The 24,821-nt window shown below is 35.6% G+C and overlaps 1 protein-coding gene across 3 annotated transcripts in view; it reads right to left on the bottom strand.

Annotated features, from left to right (window-relative positions):
• VPS13C (vacuolar protein sorting 13 homolog C) overlaps nucleotides 1-24,821 on the bottom strand; it is a 97,062-nt gene that overhangs the window by 1,887 nt on the left and 70,354 nt on the right. For 2 of the 3 annotated variants that reach the window (XM_080395546.1, XM_080395547.1), the window contains 18 exons: nucleotides 23,231-23,466; nucleotides 22,757-22,907; nucleotides 21,578-21,718; nucleotides 20,441-20,522; nucleotides 20,267-20,336; nucleotides 19,299-19,410; nucleotides 18,280-18,393; nucleotides 16,618-16,754; nucleotides 16,305-16,386; nucleotides 15,749-15,862; nucleotides 15,427-15,502; nucleotides 14,588-14,751; nucleotides 13,287-13,332; nucleotides 12,149-12,272; nucleotides 11,331-11,445; nucleotides 4,384-4,475; nucleotides 2,933-3,056; nucleotides 2,592-2,675 (listed from right to left, as the gene is read on the bottom strand). In XM_080395546.1, the coding sequence (XP_080251672.1) occupies nucleotides 2,592-2,675; nucleotides 2,933-3,056; nucleotides 4,384-4,475; nucleotides 11,331-11,445; nucleotides 12,149-12,272; nucleotides 13,287-13,332; nucleotides 14,588-14,751; nucleotides 15,427-15,502; nucleotides 15,749-15,862; nucleotides 16,305-16,386; nucleotides 16,618-16,754; nucleotides 18,280-18,393; nucleotides 19,299-19,410; nucleotides 20,267-20,336; nucleotides 20,441-20,522; nucleotides 21,578-21,718; nucleotides 22,757-22,907; nucleotides 23,231-23,466 (2,064 nt within the window). Of the gene's footprint in view, nucleotides 1-2,591; nucleotides 2,676-2,932; nucleotides 3,057-4,383; nucleotides 4,476-7,163; nucleotides 10,487-11,330; nucleotides 11,446-12,148; nucleotides 12,273-13,286; nucleotides 13,333-14,587; nucleotides 14,752-15,426; nucleotides 15,503-15,748; nucleotides 15,863-16,304; nucleotides 16,387-16,617; nucleotides 16,755-18,279; nucleotides 18,394-19,298; nucleotides 19,411-20,266; nucleotides 20,337-20,440; nucleotides 20,523-21,577; nucleotides 21,719-22,756; nucleotides 22,908-23,230; nucleotides 23,467-24,821 lie in introns of those variants that run through there. The other variant, XM_080395548.1, reaches the window with a different exon arrangement.

Genomic DNA, 24,821 nt, shown 5'->3' with positions numbered 1-24,821 from the left:
CTTCAGTGATGCTGCCAGTCTACTCCAAATTTTTCAAGCAGTAACATTAATGATGTTATTCACACTTAACTAGATAAACCTTCCTCAGGGATTACCCCAATACAAGTGATCCAATTCTAAACTGATAAGCAAATGACAGTTCCAATACTATATGCTCTGGAGGCTCTCACAGTCAGGCCACTTAAAGATCCAGCATTAAATTCATGTCCAGTCAGCCTAGTAAGGATGCATTCCTTCTGTCTTAGCTGATCTTCTAATATTATGGGATCAAAAGTCTCTTACATAAATATAATGATCAAGTACTGCAACATACTAGATCCATTAATCAGCATCTGTCACCTTTTGACATCCTCTGTTCCTGTTGCTACACATTGTTTTTGGCCAAAGTCTAAATGCTGTAAGAATAAGGTCGTTTGAGGAAAATTTAGTATCAGATCAAATGATGCCATTTTTCCTCTTCTAAAATGGCTAGAGAAGTAATGAGAGCCTATAACTACTAGATTCAGATGTCAGCAGGCACTTTTGAAAATACTTACAATGAAAAGCACTCTCAAACTGGAGAGCCACAAAAGGCTACATCAAAATAGAACCCAACAATAATTCTACAACTAGAAACAACTTAACTGAACAAAGCAGTGCAACTGAACCAGTAATTTTTAATTCCTGAATATAAACAATCCAACACTTAACACCCCCCCACACTTCTCAATTGGCTAACATGAAACATATTGCACATTATGCACATAATGTTTATACATAATATTAAGAAAGTGATATTATCTCATCTGAGAAAATTAGTGTCAACATGATATGCATAAATGCCTAAGGAAAAAAGCAAAACCCAAAACGTACTGGAGTAGCTTGCATGGTCGCTCTGATTTCACCTGAGTAATTCCAGCATTTAGTGAAAGCTGACAGGTTTGAAACGCTTGTGTGGGTTTTTTTATCCATTATGTCAGTAGAAGTAAAACTCATATATACAACAACAAATGTTAAAATAAAGAATAATTTTAGCTGAATGGACCAATAAGATGCATCAGGTCTATGTACTTCAAGTATTTCCAATATTTATGGCTTTCTGACAACTCAGGGAGGCTGGGGAAAGGTTCAGAGGACTAAAGAAGGACAAACCTAAAACGCTTGGGGTTTTTTCAGAAGAGTCAGAAAGAACACAGAAGCTACAGATAACCTTAATCTGATCTTAAAGTTTCATGCACGTCCAAAGGTCACCAACAAAGTTTTCACACAAGTGACAGTTATTTGTCAAGCATACTTTTTTTGTATCTTCCTATCAAACTGCTACAGTTTCACAACTGATATCTATGCCAAGAACAGAGATGCAAAGCAAAGAGTAATAGTGATAAGCTCAAGAAATAAATCCACAGAAGGTAAATGGGTAGTGCTGCACTTTAGGACAGAAAAAATTATTTTCAAAGTATAGATATCAGCATAAACACTAGTAAAGGAGCATGCAGCTAGGCAGTAACAGAAAAACAGAGAATTAAACACAAAGTATCCTTCTGCTGTGGCCTGTGTGCTGTGTACAACATTCCAGCTTCAGCCAAGGCACTAAACACAGACAAACTAAAAGAATTTAAATCAGTTAACCAAGTGTCATTCAGAAGACATGCTGTAAGAAAAAGCTGAAGGAACTTTGTAGACACAGGACAGTAAAGAAATAATATAGATAAAAATATTACAGTAGATAAAAAAGTGCCTCAAAACGATAGCAATTTTTTTTTCCTTCCCAGTCTAACCCATTTTTTTAGAAGACTTAATCAATGTAATAGAAGCAATTTGGTCCCTATTCTGATTCTAGCTGCTGACTTGCCAGTTACTGGAGCTACAATTTCAAGTGTGCTTCCAAGATGTTGTGGATGTAATTGATTTCACTTTTGGTATCAGGAAGAACTCCTCCTCTCTCATCATCTGATACAGAACTGCACTAAGACACATGGTTTCCTAGGTAAATTTTTCCATTGTCAAAGCACCTTGGAATTTATAAAAATCGGTAGTTCAGCTTATGAGACCCAACCATCCACAGAAAAAAACCTCTCAAAATATATCCACCTCTGCAGCATCAACGTGAACAAACATTTAGAGATAAACAGTAGAAAACCCAGGTCCAGGAAGGGTGAAAGTGGGGAGAAATCCAAGTAAGGCTTTTTACACAAGGTACACTTATTGGGTTAGTCCAGTGACCTTGAAATAATGAGGGGTGGCAGAATTCAGAGGTATGTTGAATCCTAGAGACTATAATGAACTTAACCTAGTACTTCAGATATTTTTGTTGTTTTCCTTTAATGAGTTTTAATATACAAGAGATAAGACTCTGCAACTTCAACCTTAAATTATTATTGCCTATCCTCTTGAAAAATTTAGACTATGTTGTCTCATTGTTCTTCTGGTTAAACTAATTTTTCAACATGAAAGCATGGTAAGCAGTCCTCAATCTTTTCTAACAGCAGCCTATTCCATAACGAATCTCTGAACATTACCATGTTTTGTACGTGCTGAGTTTCAACAGCTGTTAAAAATATCATAATGAAAGAAGGGAAAAAAAAAAAAAAAAAAAAAAAAAAAGAACATACCCTTGCTGTAGCTTCATCCTGAAGCTGAACTGTCTTTACACATTCACGACCTGTACTGTCCTTCCTTTGGAACACCCTTTGATCCTGTGGTAGAGAAGAACAAAAATGTACTTCAGGTGACTCAACACAAGAATACAGAATTTGATACTTAAACAGCTTGAATGTTAACTTCAGGTTAGATTTCAGTGTGGCCTCTGTTCAACCCAACTCAAACTTTCCAGAAATCTTCAGGAAATGCTGTCTCATAGTCCCACAGCTAGCAGCTTGAACCATAAATAAGTTAAGACCATGTTTGGACTCTAAACAGTTAAATAAATAAATAAATTACAAGCTTTTCTTACCAAAACCGTTATTTTTAAAACATTTGCTTCATAGGAGGGACACTGTGTGAATTCTTCAAATAAGTAATACCACTCTGTCGTTAAATGGCCCAAGATTTCCACTTCTTTTACATATATCACTCTCCTGTTCAGAAGAAAAAACATTAATACTCAATTTCTCCCTGGAACTAGAACTTTGCTAGAAAAACAAAACAAAATTAAGGAAAGAAATTTGATTGAGAAGGTGTTTTCTATGTGGATTAACAGTATCCACTCAGTCACAGAGGAATCACATTTCCTTAATACATATTCTGAAATAATCACTTTGTCCTTAAGACTCATAGATGATCTACGATACCTCATGGTATGCACAGGCCAACTTAATCAAAACCCACCCCGACCTCCAAGTTCAAACACTTTACTAGAATTGAATACTAGAGGGTCCTCAGTTAATTCAAACCAGTTCCTCAAAGCCAGTCTCCACCAGATGAAGGCAGCCAAACAGCAACATATAGCTACACAGTGACACAGTAACTACTAGATGGACAGATGCCTCAGTTGCTACTGTTGAGAGTTGCTAGCTAGCTGACCCTTCCGTTACTTCGAAGCTCCAGTGTCAGCTAGCACACCAAGACAAAAACAGCTGACAGTTTTGAATAGAGTTAAAACAGAACGTTTATGCAGGTGGAGAAGAATTGGGATAGGGAGAGAACTACGCATTAACTTGAAGCTGCAAACAACTAAGTCACCTAACTATCGCTGAAGAACCTTGTCAGTATCTTGAAAAAGCTTGTTCAGCTACAGCATGAATTTCAAGGTGTGCTAGTCGTTATGGAACAAACATGGTGGGTTGTGTCCCATTGCCTCGCTATGGATGAGCCTATCTTACACATGCAGGCATGGTGAAACTGGTGATATTTGGGAAGTAGATATCATAATTCATGGGTTCCTTTTCATTCTCTCAATGTATTTAGAAAGTTTTGAGTCCTCAAACTATGTATCCACGACTAGTAACATCCTGAATTCCAGAAATGGTCCAATGAGTTTAATAATAATTTTCATACTTGCACAAAACCTTAAGACTCCATTTAGAGTATCCTTTAAGTATAGTGTACTTAAGTATAGAGTATCCTTTAAGATAGTAAACGTGGATTATCAAAATGTTGGTTTGAATGCGAACACTTATGACAAGATAATTTGAAAAATCAGAAAGATAAAAAAATATTTCCCTCCAATATGATGAAAGGATCACTGACCTCAACTATCTTCCTAAATTAGTACGTAACATTGACACTATTATAGTATTACATTTTTCATAATGGCAACAAAATAAACTGTAAAAAAAAAATCAAGAAAAAATGGGTAAGAAAAGTACATATGCAGAAAAGAGCAATTGATTTAGACCTAGCCAGATGTCTAATCCTCAAGCTGAAACGAAGACAAGCTCTTAGTAAGCCTTCAAAACTTAATACCTATTTGTAACGATAAGGTTTGCTCTTCTGCCTCTTGGAAGCGCACAGTGGTATCGATAGCTCTCTTTTTCCAGCTTTCTGATGTGCAATTTCTGTAATAGAAACAGAAAATAATTTTTGGGCTGTAAAAGGAAACTCAAAGCAGTGTTTTCAATTCAAACGCCTTTTTAAAAGTTACTTTGTTGAACAGGTGCTTTAAAGGCAGGCTCTCACCGTGTTCTCATTCATGAAGCTGAGTATTTCTACAGCTTTGATTTCCTTTCTGTGCTAGTAATTGTTTAGTAATTTTTTTTCTGTTACACCCCATGCTGCAGACTTGATTCAAGCATGAAAAACCTGCAACAGTACCTTTAAGAGGCAGCAGCACATGACCCAGACCCTTAGAAATAAACCGTCAAATTACAAATACTCAATGCACCTCAAGATTAGGTTTCTGAAGCACTGAATGGACATCCCAAATAAGAAAGTGTATGGAAGCGCAGATTAAATCACTCATCAAGTTTTTGTTGGACAGCTACAACTCAAGTGACAAACCATGAATACAGAGGTTAAAGTTTTACAATTAAGTACTGAAGTGCTTCTGAGCTATTTTTTTCACTTCGCTAATTTTTTGATTACATATTTTTCAGATTTCCCATTCTGCACATGCTGCTTAACTGGAGTATATTTTCTAAAGCATGTCACCATGTTTACAATATTCCACCAACAATGAAGAGCAGCACAAAAGACAGTCACAGTCATCCCTAAATCAAGCTCACAATAACACTGGCTTAAAGGAACAAGGTTCACAGAGTGACACATAAATGTTTTTGTGGGAAATGGATACACGTCAAATCATCACATAGAAAAAGATAAAATTGTGAAATGAATAATGTACTACCAATGGGAGCCCAACCTCCAACTGGGCATGATAATACATCTGTGCCAACTACTGATTCTCCTGATACAAATTTGTCAGAGAGCAGGCAATCTCCTATCTGCTCTGCTTTGCTACCAGCTTGATTAACTAACACAGCACTGTGTTACAGGCAAACATACTTGGGTTACTAGTTTGAATGAATGTTAGTTTTCAGGACAGAAGTGGTCTACTGCAATTAAATACATGTTTTCTGTTATAATTCTGTATATATTTAGTAGCTGTAAGGTGGCTAGAATTCACATTCAGACTGTAATTGTCATTGTACACAAGAAATACGTAATTGCTACTGAAGAACCTTACCTGTACACAGGTTGCATTAAATGCCAGAGATCATGAATTCTCTCCATAGCAAGCCTACCACAGTAACAGTGTTGTATGACATACATCTTATCTAAAACCAGCTACCAGCAGAACACTCCAAAGGGAAGCCCCTAAAATACCCAGGCAGACCCTTCTCTTTGGGGAAGCCATACACTGTTACATTTTAAGGTGAAAACTCCTAGCATGAAAAAAAATAATAATGAAACAACCAATATAAACATCTAGTTTAAAATTAGTTCTGCATTTATTTTGGACTGCAAAGCTAAGTATAGTTGAAATATGCGATATATACTTCCCTATACTTCAGTCATCTCATGTCTGAACCTGCAAATCAAAGAGCCACTGAAGTTGTAATTCTGTGAAGTTATTTGTAAGAAACTAGAAAATCTTTAGAAGCCAACAGTTGGATTACATAGTCTCAACCCTGGAAACAATTGTTGGAAAGAAGGTGTGCATACCCTGGACTTTGCCCCAGGACACTAACCAGAAAGAGCATCTGGATTCTGTGTACGCTCAAGAGGCTTCTAACAAAGACAGGGCTCTAGCATACTAGTCACAAAAGCCTGGTCAGGGATACTAACCTAGTTATGTTCTCTGACAGCCACGAGCTTTTTATATTTAAAAATTACGACGGTGATCAACAGAGGGTTTTACAGAAGCTCCAACTACTACAGTCTTCCTAGGTCACACCATAAAACTTACCATTTATTGCTAAGATAAAGAGCTTTCAACTATCACCACAGTGACATCAACAGAGATGCTGAAATTTCACCTATGGTACATGCATCTCAAACACCTACTAAGAATGTTAGATCAGTGCAAAAAAAACCTTCACAAAATACACTTTCCACTTGTAAATAATGTTTACACAGCAAAAATTAGCAGAGACAGTTACATAGGCACACTCTCAATGCATGTTAGCTTTGCAATCTCTAAGCCAACACAACTCCCTTTTTTATCATTTAATCTGTTTTATTGGAAAATGTACAGTTCCTGTGTAGGAATGTGAGGAAACATCATGAAGACTGAAGGCCATACATGCTTTGCCTGGATGCAGGATGCATGCACCTCAGAGCAAGTTTTAGCAAGGGCATGGATGCCCCAAGATTGGTTTGATGTTCTTCATAGCAAAATAAGATGACCTTAAGTTAATTTTACAGATGTTACTGTGGAATCTAGCCTCTGTATAATGGTAAATTTCTCAAGCTGTTTCTGACAAACTAGTGTGAATAATTTAAAGAGGAAGGACTAAAAATTCAGTGTGTTTTTAGTTATTCCTTGTCAAGATATATTCCATTCTGTATTTCCATAGCTGTATCTATAAAAACGGTAAGATGACAACAGAAGCTAAACCTGACTCCACATTTATCAGTCTGATCAACCATGCAGGCCTATAACTCCCTATAGTTTAAGTAACCCAAATGGAAAGATCTTTTGTCAACTCAGCTTATATCAGAATCAATTAAAAGAGGCGTCAACATTAACTTATATTTACATATATTTAAAAGTTCAACAAAAGTCTTCAAGCATCATCATACTTTAAGATCAAAAGAACATTAATATTCAAGAGTTTAAATCAACAACATTTTTTTTTCTGGATTTGCTCCCTAGTGACATGACATTTTTAAAAACATTAATTCAGCATTTCCAGCAACCAAAAATATAGAGTCCACATCTTCTATAAAAAAAATAGTACTTTCTGACCATCTTAAAAATTTCTGAAACCCTAAAACATACGTGAAAGGGAAAAAAATGCCAGAAAGACTGCTTATCTCAAAGTCCCTTCAAAACATCAGAAGAAAGATGGCAGCATGTCTAAAATTGAAATATGAATTCACATTTTATACCTGAACCATAACTATTTGAAAAACAAGTAAAAAATTAAGAAATACAAAACCCATCGCCATGTAAGAGTGCAGTTCAAAGGCTGCAATCCATGTTCTGAATCCCTTTGCTGGATATGCAGAAATGAGATGTGCCACATATTTGAACAGATTTATTCATAAGCATGTTTCTTCTATTTAAACTCAAAGCTTTGGAGAGAAAGTCTCTTTCTCGTAACTTCAGAAACAATCCCGATAGTATTTTTTGTATTTTACATGCAGTGTTACTAAAGTAAGAGTTCCCACTGAGCTCTGTGCTTAAGAGATGCAATATTACTCAGAGCTATTCTCAGTACACCTGGTAGACACCAGCACAATGGTGGTGGCATTATGTAAAAAGGAGGTTGCACTTGCTGCAAATTACTCCATGATTTAAACACCCTTAAAATTCAGGCATCTTTACCAAACGCTTTTATTTTTACAAGAATACTAGAACACTTAAAAGCTCAACGCATTCTTGTTTTATGTGGAAATGAAAGAACCAGTGCAGATTTACACAGCAGAAGTGTGACTCAAATAGAATCTGCAGTTTCTAGCACAGTATTCTCTTTGCCACAACACTTTCTTACCACCATGTCTCAATTATTCATGAAACATTCTGCATTCTTTATAATGCTCTATGCTATGCTCTATGCTTTAACTGGGAAATGAAACAAAGTAAGGCCATAGGCATTGAATAATGTATGAATTGCATCATGTCAGACCCTAAGTGCTGGGGTTAGAAGACAGCCTCCTCAACCAGAGCAGGCAGCAATACCTGCATATTAAAATGCAAAGACTAACAAAGCCAAAGGCATTCATTACCTGCTCTAGCACATCTCATCAACTGCAAACACTCATCATACAAAGATTAACACTCGTGAGAACTTATTCCTTGGAGTTGTCCTATTTGTTCTTTGTTCTCTCCAGCTACACATACTGTGCATTTATGCTTAAGAAAATGCATTCTATACTACTAAGCTTCACTGCATGAGCTAGAGACTTGGTCTGCAAGATGTTAAATCTGACTTTCCAGGTTTTGAATTGACTGAGCAGATCCCTATATAGCCCATATATGTTAGATCCAGCACTTCTGGGAAAACACACTGCATAAACAAGTTTATACAACTGATCTACTCCATCTGGCGACTGTCCTTATTCTGTACAAAAATGCCCCACAACTTCAAGTGGAAAAAAGTAACTTGTCTTTTAAGACCTACATATATGCCCCTCTTAAGCCAAGCTCTAATGTCTACCAATATCTACATTTCACATACAAATGAGTATTTAAGTGAAACATCTTTTTGTCCAACCACTGGATAGTATTGAGGCACCTTAAGGTAACCTTACGAGGCTTCAACCTTGTAAGCGTGTATTTATTTTCAAGGGATGTATGCATTAAAGTTAGTTAAAATAGATGAGAGGGTAGGGATTCTGATTAAACTACTCATAACATTGGGTCAAAACTGGATTCAAATGCAAACAACACTAGTACCTGTAAGTTGAGTTATTTGCAATTAAATTTGTAAATGCATATAACTGATTTTGACTCATCTTCCTTGCTAAATATCTTATTTCCTGTGAAGACACTGTCCCCCTCTTGCTTGTAATTAACATTAGAAAATGAAGTCTCCCCAACACTAACCTCTAGCATAATAATCAAAACCAGTTAGTTAAAAAAGACCAAAACAACAAACCAACAACAACAAAACCCCCTGCATTCAATTAACTGACTTCCGAAAGGAAGAAACCGTACGTAGTGAACTAAATAGAGGATTCATTCTTGGTTAGTATACAATTCCCATCTACAACACTTAGATTTAAGAAAAATACAAATATTAGATGTGCGGGAACTGCTAATATCCAGTTTTTGGTGTTAACTGTGCTATCTTGTCCTTTTTGAAGATAGAAAAAATAAAAATAAAAAAATCTCACTACATGAAAAAAATGGGTCTATTTAGAGTATCACAACAACAAAATTCCATTCAATCAGCTAAACTAAAAATTCACTAAATGTTTTATTAAAAAAAAAATTAAATTCAACAAGCTATTGACCACTACATTCTAAAAAGGCATTAGGAGCAGAGATGTCTCTGCTCAGTTTTTTTCATGTACGATAGGTGAACAATTTGCTCTGAGAACAGCTTGTTAAGCTTAGCTTGTTAATTCATGAGAAGCTCTATTAGAAATTAAATTTATGGCATCACTTAATTTAGAAATATATATTTTTTTATTTATACATATATGTAAATTCACGTTAACAGCTGAAAGTTTACATTTTAGTATGCTGAACATCAAAACCCCAGAAGATTCTGCAAATGAAACCAGAGTCAACTGAGCTGGCTATATTTTTTAATTGATAAAATTTCATAAAGAAGCAGTAGTAATAGCAACTTGAAGTGATAGTGGTTCACCAGATGTATAAGTGACAGGCTTATGGCCTATTACAGAAACCACAAATACAAGTTTTCTTCACATTTATATGGAAGCAGTATCTCTGTATCATGGTATTATAAGCATTTTCACTGGAAAAAATACCATTCAGTATCACTATTTTAAATTTTGCACAAGTATCAAAATATTGCTTTCTCCCTTCATTCACAGTCCTAGCTCTAAGAGAAAGCTAATAAATGAAGTCAATGTCTACCCTGTCATGGTGTTTATTTTTCTTTCCAAGTGCCTTCTGTTGTTGCCATTTTTAAGGAGCTAAGCATCCTCAGAAGAACAAATATACAGAAAACAAAGGACCCTCCTTGTCTCTCTCCTCTTACTCACTCATCTAATCTTACTGAAGATGGTTATTCAAGTTTGTTTTCTTAGCCTGGACAACATGAAACACTGTTTTATTAGACTGCTACACAGAAAGGATAAGAATCAAGGGGAGAGGACATGTTAAATCCAATCATGCCCTTTAGATATAAATACTTAAGGCAGATAAAAGACCATGATGGAAATACAGAAAGAAATATGGAAAATGTTTACTCCGTTATTCCAGTTCTTGCTGCGTAAGCCAGGAGAAAAAGAGAAAGAAGAGAAATATTAGAAATAGAATAGGAAATAAGAATTAAAAGAACATGTAGAAGAAAGAAGCAAATGTGCAAGTTTTGGTCTTAAAATGTTAATGTAGACAGTTACTTTACTCTTAACTTTTTAGCAACAAAATAAGCATTTTAGGGTAAGTTTTAGGAACATGAAGGCTGAAATACAAGTTAACCAGATTCTGATTATCTAGGACTTGAAAACAAATGTTATTCATCCTCCTTATGTCAGCCACATCCAGATGTGGAAGCAGGCTAAACGTGCGTACAATGCCTGTAGCTATGACACATTGCTATTAAGAACAACGCAAGGAAATACCAAAAGGTGGTATTCTGAGAAATCATGCAGACTTTTTTCAAATGCTGATACCACCAAACTGAAAAATTGAAATTTCAGTATTTGTACTATATGTCAAACAATTCAAACCCTACTCATCCATTTTAATTTTTTTTTTAGTTTGTAAATCAGCCTCAACTTTGTTATTAAGCAAAACGTCAGAACTGAGTATCAAAATATTTGTTTCAACATACTCTAATCTTAATCCTACTACCTACTCCCAGGTAAGCAATTATGGAACATAACACACAAAAGATCGTTTAACAGCAATGCTGCAGTTTTCTTGTTTCATTCAGCTTACGACCAGCATTAGGTCTTCTCTGCTATACAGCCTTGCCATGTGAAATTGGCCGGGGCAAATTTTTACTACAGGTAACAACTGTCACAGATACCTGGCAGCTTTTTTCTAATGTCATGTTTTATGGAACCCTGTAGGTTAGTTTTAACTATACTTACAATTTAAGTCATACCTCAAATAAATCATAACCCTCAGCTTCCACTCTATCATACGGCCGGATGATGCCATCTTCATGAATGAAACGTGGAGGACGGAGATTAGATACTTCTTCAGTTGATTCTGCTACCCTGCCATAGATAGTGGAACAGTATTCTGGTAAGCTTACTTAGTTTCACCAAGATATCTTTAAAAAGTCACCCTTTCATTTGCCACATATCCCACGTACACTTCCTGGGTAGCCTACAGAATGTAAATAGTAAAGGCACACATTAGCCAATTAGACAGCTACACAATAACTTAGAAGTTTACTCCCAACTGTGGATAATTTACTAAGGGTTCTGATGTTTATTAAACACAGTTTCCAAAGTTCCCCTTAAACAACAAGAAGCCTCCAATTTGCATGCTAGCCAAATTTCAAACCGGCAAGTCTTTCTCCAAAAATTTCAAAGGTCTATTTTTTTTTTTTACAGTAAGTCTAAATGCATTTAGCTATTTCCATTCAGCAGTACACAAGCCTACCTCAAAAGTAAAATTTACACAAGACCTTTTAATTACTTTCCAATCAGGGGAGGGACTGAAAGGAGAGAACTGACTAGTTATCATCTATCTGAACTACAACACTGCAAGACTTGTTGTTCTGAAGCAGCAATTTCCAGAAATCATCATAAAATACACTCATTACAGGATACCAGACATCTCAACCTCATCTATCCTACTGCACATTGTATTTAACACAAAGAATTGTGCGCTGCCCCTGGACCACTTTACCACTCAACCACTCAGTATCCAACACATGGAAAGGACTTCAAAATTTCATCTTAACATTTTTACCTTTGAATTCCCTGGAAGGTACTGCTTGCCATATCTACAATGCCACCCGTTGGGCGGGCTACCACTCCTACAAGCCCCTTTCCAATTCCTTTAAAGAATCCAGCTGCACCTTCTTTTTTAGCCCCTTTAAAAAAAAAGGAACAGAAATCATTTTAATGACCTACTCCTTGAAAACATTAGCCACAGAATTAAACCATTACTGCTCCAGGCTGCATTAGAACTGTTTGAACTGGAAACAGCCCACATGAATTGATTATGAACGATCCACTTTAAAAAAAAAAAAGTTCTCTGTGAAGTCACACATTGCTTCCTCGTCTGTTCAGACACATTGCTGTCCACTTAACACCCTACCAGCCTCCAAAAACAGCATAACTGAGAGGTCAACTAGATTTTCCTCACATTTTCAGTCTGGACTGTAGGCCAACAGATCAGTTTTTATAGGTTGACAGTAATAAAAAAATCTGAAGACTCTTAAGATGCACAAATATAATGGAAGCTAACTATTCATATCTCAAAATTATACATGTCTCTGGTAATACATAACACTATACGTAACTATGGAAGAGCCAAGACAGTGTTTAGAAAACATGTGTGTTCATCCACCAATGAGAGGAGGACTACACCTCAAAGTGTCTGCCAATAACCTATAAAATACAATACAGTAACGATCAACATCCGACATTTAAATCACCGAGACATGAATTTACTAAGAGGTATTTTATCTTGCATTTTTTCAACATCTATCATGCTGATCAACTGATAGACTCCACAAAAACAAATACAGATCTCAGACATAAAACCAAATTTGTTTTTTAACATTTCTCCGAACTTTGGAGTTCTAAAAAACTTTTTTCAATTGGTGCTTTCTAATTTACTGGTTTTAGTATCTCTATTACGGCTTTAAACAATATATTAGGTGCTACAGTAGGCCTAACATAATATATATCAAAGACAACCATTCCTTAATTCATAGAAAGGCTGAAAATGTAGTAAGGTCACATTTGAATCAGAAATACAATCTTGCTGCAGCTTAGCATCACCACACTTAAAGCAGGCATTTCTTAAAAATTACAAAATAAATTGTAAAGTACTGGGAAACCATTTACACAGTGCAGTTCAGCGCAGCCTTAATGCTTACCTTCTACAGGTTTAGTGATTATGCCCGTCACACCTCCGACAACGCCCTAAAATAAAGAAGGCAGTTAAGTTCCTACTCAAACAGAAATGCTATAGTTTAACTGAACAATGACTTATCTCTCATTTTCATTGTAAAACTTTATAAGGAAGTTCAATATCGGAAACACTGTTTGGCTGGGTCTTTTTGGGTGGTTTATTTTTTGGTGGGTTTGTGGGGATTTTTTTAATTTAAATTTTTAAGACAATTATAACAGAGGGAAAGAAGAGAGGAGGGAAAACCTAAAATGGCTGAAGAAACATTTATGCTGGCAAGAAAAAGACAGCAAATTTTTATATTCAGTCTTGTAATAATTAACAAAGTCACTATTTCACTTTCACTACTAATAGGAAGCTGCCAGAATTCCCAGTCATGAGTCAGTGATACAAAATACTCAAAAGAAGTTAATACCAAATAATTTTCTGGAAGACTTTATAAGTCAAGTAGTTTAATGACACTAAGCAGAATAATAAAAATCCACTGAGATAACTTCCAAATCTTCAGCAAACAGTATCAGAAACAACTCCAAAATGTTTATTATTTATAATTATCTTAGAAATATGTTGACTGCTTTTCTTCCGTATGGGAAGTGATGGAATTTACTAGAATACTTAAATTATATTCAAGTCATACAGATCTCTCTGTAATTGTTTACATGAGAGTTGTCTCATACTTAATGCTAACTAGAAACAGGCATGATCTTTCAGCAACCAGAAAAATACAGGGGTTGCACAGCTTATGTTTCAAAAAAATCTCTCAAACTTACTGTGGTACTTTTATACACATTCTACTTGCTTTATGTTCATATTCTTTTAAGTCAAGAAAACCTAGCAGGTCTTACAAGACCTCAGTATATAGAACGTAATTTCTAGTAAGCAGCACGTGCTTCAGAGCTCATAATTCACAGTCAGCTGACTGAAATGACAGAACTGACTGCAAGGTAAAATACAGGCCCAGCTGCTTTAATTAGTTAACACATTTGTTCAACATGAGTAACTGTGTATTTATATAATTCACAGGGGAAATTGGTGTTACTTCCTACACTTTTCCCTTCTGAGACCATACCTTCAATTCCACAAGTTAGCCAAAATCACAACCTCAAACGCTAAAGCTGATACATTACACTGAGTCTCCTATAAACTGACTGCCTGTTTGTCTCTTCTGTTTAGTTCATGAACTGATAAAGAAGAGTAACTTGCTTGCATGTAAGTTTCAAGCATGGATTAAAAAGTTGGAACACCATGCCCTCAACTTCAAGTTCATACCCGTAACAAGCCTTTTCCTCCTTTGGCCAGGCTGTCACCAAAGTCTTTTGGCTGCCGACCCATTTCCTCTCTCCGTTTCTGCTGGAATTCTTTATCCATAGTAATAGCAGCCAAGCCTTTTCCAACAGAACCAGTAATCCTAGACACCACCCCCGCTGCACCACCTGATGGAACAGGGCAGAAAGCAGGAGTTACTGTTCTTTCACAGTTTAACAGCAGACAAGACGTAAGAAGCCACCAAGGTCATAGAAGTTTCCCTTCATATTCAGTTTAGATATTACGAATTTAACACAAAATGACTACCACGTCACCCATGAGGAGACTCTATATCTAGCCTGATATCCATAAATACTGCAAAAGGTAACTCTTAAATTGCCTCAATACATGTTATATAGCATATTGGATGGAATTGTATTTTCACTAATTCCTGTAACACATAGGCAAATAAAAATCTAAAGTAACTGTAACAGTATCTTCTATTCAAAACACTTCTCAAGCTTCCCCAGACATTTTAGGACCATCGGAATTATTTCCCATATTCATTCACAGCATGTTACAAATTCAGTTATACATGCAGTGTTTCCCAGTTTGGAAAATGGACATTTAAATGGTCTCAAGTCAGTTAGGTAGGAATAACCTGTATCATGAATACTGGCAATGCTATCTGACAAACTTAAATACTTACTATTACTTAAAAAGTTTAATACTTAATACTAATACTTAAAAAAATTACCATGTAGATACTTTAAAAATATAACTTTCCCTTGAAAATAAGACAAAAAGAAAAAAGCAATCCATGAGTTAACGATTTATTAAAACAGTAACAATATGATACATACCCACTGTGTGTCCAAGAAGACTTCTAACACCAATTACAAAGCCTTCAGCAAATTCTTCAGGTCCTTGAACAGCACCCTAAGAATGAAGCTTATTATGAATAGCAGAAAACCATACATTTATGCATCTCTTTCAAGAAAAACTAGTAATTCATTTACACTATGAAAGTAAGGCCATTTCAATTTATTATTTCTTTAAAGTTAAAAAAAAAAATCACTGCTTTTTTAACTTTGCAGGGTGCAGAGTACAGTGACAACAGAACTACAACTCTACGAGTATAGTCAGTCTACTATTCATACACAGTGAAGAATCAGAAAGTCATACCTGGAATGGCTCATAGAAGAAAGCTTCTACTCCCTCCGATAAGCCTCTGATTAAGCCAAATGGATTTCCAAGAACATCTAATCCAAGTACCAGAACATACATCTGTTTCAGGAGCTAAACAATGAGGGAGGGGGAAAAAGCAAAAAAAAAAATAAAGCACTGTTACAAGCTGTTGTTACACAATGTTAGAACCCAGGCTGTTAAATTTTTTAATTTACTACCAAAGTAAAGTGTTAAGAGTATTCAACTATGTATGCCTGCTAGAACGAAGAAAGCCTTAGGTAAGAGAGGCAGTATATGTATGGATAACAACTAGAATACTTTGGTGAATGAAGATTTAAATAAAAGGAAGTAGCCACTTTAAAATTCTTAACACACATTTTTCAGGGCACTTCTGTATTTACATTTTCATAATATGCCACCAGATTCCTACTTCAGCACCATGAAATAAAAATTTATTAGCTTTTAGAGGTATTCACCTTTTCTTTCCTATTTTCTGAAATCTGTAACATATGCAAAATTTTACAAAGGCTTGACTAAAACTAGATAAGCTTACTTGTTCACTATAATGTCTAACAACTCTCTTCATCAGTTGGTCTCTCTTGTAGAACTGATATTTAATTTCAAAGAAAGCAAGTCTGAAAGACAAGTAATCACACATTAGTTATAGATATCCTTCCTGCTTCTGAATAGTTCCTTCAGATAATCCTGAAGCCTTATTCTCTTAAAAAAGAGCCCAAACCCCATCTTCCCTTTCCCCAAAGGCTGTATATATTTATAAAGTCAGTCAGCAAAGTATACCATGGACCCAATTATTCAATGTATAGTAGCTTTATTAAAATATTTTTACAAGATCTTTATTAGCTTACTTGAAAATAAGATCATCCACATCTGTTAGAGTGGCTCCAATACTTTTCAACAGCAAATTCAGAGAATGGATGGCTATCATTTCTTCTCTCCTATCTGATGCTTCTCCACCAGAAGCCAGAGATAGACTCAAATGCAACTATCAAAGCAGAATTAATAAAACAAGACAAATCAAGACAAAAAAAAAAAAAAGACACACACTAGACAGGTTGTGTGGTGCGCATGTAAACAAAGCAGTGGTGAAAGAGTGGCAAAGTGTACTTTTACTCATTTTGAGGAAATGAACAATTTCAATGAACATGCTTGAACTCACAAAGATATTACTATTACAAATACAAGGTCCTGGAAGTTGCCCTGGAAGTTTAACTTTTTTTATGTTTACATCTATAAATTCCTGTAAACAATGACAGAAACATGTTAAATAGGTGGAGCTTAATTCCCAGTAAAAGTTAAATCTTATATTCTGATTTACTTAACTAGTTTGTGTGTATTTTTGCAACTACTCACTCTTTGGGGACATGCATAAACTTCAGAGAAGTGCCTTTAACACTAAAATGGGATTGTTTAGTGTTCCTAAGACACTTATTTTAATAGAATTCCACACACTTTTACAGGTGGAGAGGACAACAGAAAATTACTTTCCTTTCCTCTTGTTCACCACCATAACCAATTGTGCTCCCTTCTACTTGCTTAAAAGAGGGCATAGCAGTTAACTTGCATGATTTGAGTTTTTAATGATTCCCAGTTTTCTCCACCCATGCCTCGCCACCACCACCACCCCAAAAGGCCATTTTCAGTCTTCCACTATCCAGTGGTTTATAATATTGAGATGAGACACTGAATTAAGGTAAAAAAACACAGGAGAGAAAAAGCAGCCCCCTCCCATACATCACAGGCAGCACATCTAGACACTTCAAATAAAGATGCAAAAGAGACTTAAAATTTTAACTGTTTCTTGAACAACTTTAACCAGACAAGGTAGGGAATGATTAAAAATCACAATAATGTCTTGTTCCTCTAGTGTTTTCCCTGGTTTCACATTTTTCAAAGTTTATAAGCACAATCACATCAGAAAAAAAAATAATCTGAGAATCTAAGTGTACCTTAAGAGATAGTGAAAAAGTTGGAAAAAGCAATAGAATTTAATGATCTGTATCAGAATTTACGTCTGCCTTTTATATGTTCAGTGAAAAGGAAAGTAATTATTTTTCCTCTAAACTCTTTTTCAATCTGATATCCTTAGGGGATTCTGTTGATTCAGAGTAACATACAATTACTGATGATCCTTCTTCCCTTGCTCCGAAAAAATCTATACTGGTTGAAGAGAGACATGAAGACAAGCGCACGGAAGTGTGTTTTAATGTATGATAAATTGCAATACTTGGATACCTTCAGGCCAGCATTCTCTCTAGCCCTTCTCATTATTATACCCATTGACTCTACCCACTTAGCAATGGTTAAGGGTCTGTTTCTACTCATGGGCAACTATGAAAGTTTTTCAACAAACCAATAAGTTCTAGAGAACATTTAAAAAATCCCCATTAGGAAGACAGCATGAAGACCTCAATTCCTCAGAAGGTTGATCTGAGGATGTATTTACTATATGGAATTAATTAGCCAGTTGACATCATGATACCTTAACCACAAGTATCTCTTTAACATACCTTAATTGGAGAAATATGGAAATGCTCAAAGAAGCTGAGCATTGACAGGTCTGTTAGGGAAGACTCCATTAGCTCAGTGTTAAGTGCATCCACATCTTGTTGAATTAATTTAGACTGGTTTCATTAAGAAAAAAAGAGTAAATAGAACAGAAGTTAATCTCATCACCATATATGTAATACAATTAATATTATATATAAAGATGAGTAAAAAAACCTATGCATATAAACAGCAGAAATAATAGTCAGTCAAATGTAATAAAACAGTTAACTAGTTAATCAGTCAACACCTCCAAAACTAGAAACAGACTAATTACTTTTTGTATACCAGACTATAACTGTACTAATACATTTTTCAATCCAGGGGAAAACAAAATAATAACACTAAAAAAAACCCCAAACCCATACAATTTCTGGGTGACTTTTCTATTTCATGCTTTATCACTTGATATTCCCTTAAATTCCTCAATCACTTAAGGTATCACTTCAGAACTACTAATAAAATAACTTCCTGAGCTGCTTTGTGTTTTGTGTTTCCTCACAAAATTAGAATTTTTATACAGTAGATAAAATTTCTAAGAAAAGGAACTTACAAAAATGACTCTCCTAAGCACACTAGAACCAAATACTATCCATCTATATACGACTTAGAGCCATAAAATCTGTTGTTCTCTCTAAAAACAAAAAGCACTATAGACTAACAAGTCCACTCCATGAACTCTAATGTTATTTCATCTACCACCCTTAAGCCTTAGTGGCCACTGTTTAAACAACTGTGCCATCAATTAATGAAACATGAAAAGAGCAGAAGACAGTTACACATACCCAAGTATCACTTACTCAAACCTGTCAATTAGTAATGCTCACCACCAATGCTTAACAGAAAATTATCTAATCTTGTCCCTTTATTCACTGCTGTCAAATGCAATATTCACTCGTTTAAACTGAAATTTTCAGCAAACAGCAACACTGTTACCATAAAGGCCCTGTTCTGGCAAAAATCAGTTTATTTCATACATTACCCTTTGTTTTTCAGCTTCTGGGTCTGTAGAGGGAGTGAAAAATTCACTAAGTGCTCCTAAAAATCCCTGATCAATTTTCAGTGCCATTTCCTGGATAAGAACCATGAAGTATCTAAAATGGGAAAACAAGTGTGTACCTGTAGAAGTTTAACTTGGTAATCACATGCTTACCCTATTTGAAGTTTTACCTAATTGAAATTTTGTTATGTAATGTTGCATATTAAGACACAATCTACAATATCAACTGCCTACTTACAGTTAGAAGGTCATAGCAGCCTCACAAAGTTATACATTACTGCAGTTTATTCGTATTTTAACACTTTCCAACTATACCTAAAAATACTATCACCAAATACTTACATTCATACATTATGATTCCATGCGCTCCATGGATAACATACCTAAACAACATATTTCTACCTCTTATCCAGCTGCCTCTCTCTGAACGTCATATTATTGAATATTTATTTTATTAAAATTCATTGTCCTGAAATATTATACACACACTGGTTGGGTACAGATACTTGCATTAGAAGCCATCAGTATAACATTCTTGTCTCATTTTAGTACAAAACCCCAAGACACAGCCATATAAACTAAAAACCATACATTTCACAATGTAACCCACTGTACTGGGCCACATTACAGACTGTATGAGCTGTCTGTTAGAGCACCAATAAACTCAGCACTGTACAGCAAACAGGCAGACATGCAACTCCAATATTGTAGTACAAGAGGGAGATAATTCTGATTACTAAAGAATCTGCATATCAGTCCCTTCACATGGTCAGTCCTTATTTTCTAAAAGTAAGTTTCTTTTACAATGATGTTTTTTCACTGAAGATGTTTAAAAACTCAGTCCGAAGTCAAAAGTAGTTTGGACAGGAGAACATGAACTTTAAAACAAGGTTCACTTCTAAAATACATAAAATCTCTAAAGTTATATCACAATACACTGTTAAACTCACTTGAACTGCAGTACTTTGCTATATTCGTTGAATCTAGTGATGATGCTGATGTCAATGAAGGGTTTTGGTTCTAAATAGAAAAAAATAATTAAGCATACGGAAAAAAAACCCAAATTGCCAAGTTACTACTTCCAAGGCTGAATAAATCTGATATTACTAAAGGTTTTCTCTTACCTGAATCCAAAGCAATTGACTTGGGAGGGGCTACAGGATGAAATACAACAGGAAACATCGATCCTGGTAACTGATTATCAACCTAAAAATATATTGTATAATTACAGGAATATTTTAATGACATGATAATCCAAGACCACTTTCATTTGAGAAGGCTTGAGAAACTTGTTTATAGAGTGCGTTCAAAAAGAACATCATTTTTATTTGGGGGGAAGGAGAAAAGAGGATTACTCTGATGTTTGGAGTGTTATCCATTTAACTATAGAAGTCGAGATGGTTGGAAATGTTGCACGAGGAATGCTTACAGAGGTTCACAAAGGTTCACTCGGAGGGCTACAGCTGATAGCATACATTGAGTGTAGCAGTGAAAACGACCTTCAGGCAAAACCAAAAACAAAACGCAGAAGATAAAAGTAACCAGCTGATGATTAAAAGCATCAGAGTCCTCAATGAATGCCCTCCCCTGGGGGACTCTAAAGCACAGCAATTGGAGATGAAGATGACAACAATGATGATTATTTCTCACCACTGTTTTCCTCTACTACTAAACACTTCTCACTAGTACCTGCTGAAGTCTCTACTGGTTAATTTAGCAACGTTATTAAAACTGACTGGAGAATACTAACCAGGTGCAAGTGTTGCACATGAATTCACTGTTAAGCTTATGCGCAGATATATTACTGCATACTATTTCTGAGTATTTAAATGTCAATTATCTACTTTGCATTAGACAGGTAGTCTTTGTACTAAAGATCTCTGAACCTCTAGACACAGCCTCTAGAGTCATGTGTTACATGACTATACACAAATTATGGTAAATAAATTTTGACAAATGTTGAGGTTTTTGTTTAATACACCAAAACATCTCTCTCTCTAGAAAGCAACTTTGCATCATAACACCCTGCCTTACATTACTCCACAATTTTACAGGATTTTTTCTTTACCACTTGCAAAATCCTGGGATGGTAGTTCTGCAGCACTTCTCCATAAATGAAGCATTCTTAGCACTTCTGCTACTCTGACATAGTGATCAGAGCACCACATATGTAAGATTTGGAGGTACTTCTTCACATAAATGAATAAAATAAAAGCCTTAAAGTGCCTGTTTTGTTTATAGAACATGATGAAAGATGGTACCTGCAGCCAATACAGTTGAGCCCGTAAGCTTCTTTGGTGAGGCGACTGTTTGAATTCAACCTGAATTCCTGACAGGAAGTTGCGCCGGATGCTGCATCTGACTGGGAGACGCATTTCCATTGGAACCCTACTAAAATTCACCTGGAAATTTAAGCAAGCAGAGTTAACACACAATTTAATTTGAGAAATAATAAAATGTTATGTTACTAATAAACAGACTAGCAAACAAATCCTGCATTTTTCCTTATTTTGTGATCACATGGCTACTGAATTACTTGACCCATTCAATTACTCAATCCACACAACCCACTATCTGCATGGAATGTAATGAGAACCACAAGTTAGTCTGATAAGCACATTACATTGCAATTTTAGTTGCCCCAAGTGTGAATCTCTGTTTCATCTTAGTAAATATTTCTTCATGAGTTATATATTACACTGGCATAATTAAAGATCTTTACATGCAGCTGACTACTTTCCCCGATGCTTTTATCCGGATCCTGAAACATTCAAGTTATGAGGAAAAAACCGAAAAAAACTCTCCTTTATTTTAACTCAACTTACAGATAGGACCTTTTGTTACCACACACTTCAAATGCACTACTGCAATGTACAATACCTAAGTATTCATAGAGCTGAGGATATATATGTTTTTCAAATTAAAGGATGATATAAAAAACAAGCCTGATTATGGTACTATAAATGCCTGTATTGTACTTAGCCATTTCAACACGCTAAATTTATACGTGGATTACAGGCATGTATAATCAATGTCAGAAAAAGCTCAGGTAAGTGAATTAATTTCAAGTCTTTGAACACTATAGGCTCCTTTCTCATATCAAGTCATGGAAACTGCAGCTTACCAAGAAGCTAAACCCAAGATTTCTGCAACTAAGTTACATCAGTGAGAATATAGGTTCATAACTAACATGCCGATACCAAGCAACCTTTTCTACCACACAAAAGCAAAAGTCTTTGAGATTCTTACTTCATAATACCAGTCTGGAAAAGACCTCAATACAAAAATGTTCTACTGTATAATATGTGAAACTATTGCAAAAAAAAGCTTGCTTTTTGTTGTGCTTCTCTTAACACGGCACCTAACCTTATTTTTACAGACTTCTGTTTTGCCTGTTCCACATTCTGCAATCATTTAAACACTGAAACCTCGAAACATACCTCAGTATTGCTGTCTAGTTTATGCCAACCTTGAGCTTGGAAAGCACTCTTACAAAGATACTGCTGATAGGCTTGTTCCAACAGGTTTATTTGCTTTTGATTAAATGGTTTCCACTTTTGCCTTGGTTTCAGTTCCCAAACAACGCCAGAACTGCAAGACAAATAACAAGTTAAGAATTTAAAAGTACTTACACCTTTCTTATGTATGCAAACCATGTAAAATTATCCTAATTTTTCAGGCTCAAAAAAACCTATTGTGTACTTTTGCTTAACAGAAGCTAAGAAAGCAGGCACTTAAATCCTATTTATTCAAACTGCACAATAGGAATAATGTAGAACTTAATTTTTAAATGTTTAATTTACATTAATTTCATTTGAAAGATATTCCCTTCAACTCAACTGTTTAGGTAAAATTACAATATGCTGTCAAATCTCAATTATTTCAATGTATACTTAGGCTTTCATGTGCAGTACCTAGTAACTCCTATATAAGAGATTTCTTGTTTATTTTCATTGTTAACGAGAGAAAGTCCAAGACTGTGGATTGACAAGTTTATTTCTTGATCAGGTTGCTCCAGCTCCTCTGCTTGTCGTGCTTTAGAAACTAAGGCAACATCATCAGTGAAAAGTAGCACTCGTTGGCGTCCATCCAGGAAAGACACCCAGTGTATCTGAGTATTTGCATTGTAAGGGAACTGGCCACATTCGTCCTGTATTGGGGGGGAGGGGAGAAAAAAAAAGTATTAATATACTCTATATACTACAGGAATAAATCCATGCTCTTGCTCTATGGTTATAAGCAAGCAAGTTTACTGGCACACATACAAACCGGAACTCAGTATTCTTCTTTGGTCAGTTTACTGCATCATACTGACTTGGTGGCATCTTGTATCCCAACACTTGAAATATGCTGGGGGTGGGGATTTCATATTTTTCTTCCTTTTTAGAAGTAGCCATTCCAGCAATATTTGTGGATGAGAATAATATTGGAAGTTATGAAACAAAGGCCTTCACAGCAAAAGAAAGTACTTAGAATCGTAGGTGATGGGGGAAGAAGGCATTAATCATGTACCACAGATCAGTAAAACGAGACAATGATGAAGATCTCTGCTCTCCAAATGCTGATACTCCTTATTTGTTAATTTGTGAGGCAAAACTGAGACAGTTAAAAGCCTCTTCTCAAAAGCCCCAAATAATCATAAATGAGTTTTCAAACTAAAATAATTTGTAAACATATAAAATTTGACCCAAGTGCTTATACAGTAAAGCACACTAGTTAGTTAACTGTCAGAATTCAGCTGTGAGAAACTAAATCCATTCCCAGTATAAATGAAACACTTGCTTTCTTGTCCCTACTTTTAGCTACTAATATTTTCAGTTTTCATATCTCAAGTCTGTGCGTAGTCAACAGAAAAACCTAGCCACCTCTGAAGAATTCAGAGTTTAGTAAAAGGTTCAAGAGGGCTGCTATTTAGAAACAGACACACATTTAGCCTGCACTCCAGTTAGGTGAGGAAAGTCTTCCCCCATCAACGCTTGCTCCCCTTTTCTTTAACAAAATACTTGCCCAGCCTTATCCTAAATTTACCTCTGCTTCTCATTACAGTTTCCCTCTTTCTCCAACTCATTTCCCACCTTGACCATTGTTATTTTGCTCCAGCTTCACACATTTTTCTGTTTTAAAATTGCATGAGTTACAAACACCGGAATAGTTCAGTGAGCAACTCAGAATTTTCAGCTCCATGCAAGCATTTCCCACAGGAAGCGAGAGTCACAACAGTTAAAGATTTTCTACATCTTTAGGAGATACTTTAGCTTCAAGCAGCACTTCTGTAAAATTGGCGATTTATTCATCCTCTGTACTGTTTAGATACATCCACAGCTCATACACTTTAACTTTCTTCTTTCATATCAAGAAAACCATGGATAAAATACAGGTTGGAGTTTGTGTGCGGTCCTCCAAATACATTGATCTAAGCATCTGAAGTCTTGCTACTGAAGAGTACATTCAGAAGTCTCTTACAGGACAAGACAAATGCAAATTTACTGAAGAAGCTTTCTCCCA

The sequence above is a fragment of the Falco punctatus genome, assembly GCF_963210335.1.
Source record: "Falco punctatus genome assembly, chromosome: 7".
NCBI lineage: Eukaryota > Metazoa > Chordata > Aves > Falconiformes > Falconidae > Falco > Falco punctatus.
This window is presented reverse-complemented; position numbering and strand designations above follow the sequence as displayed.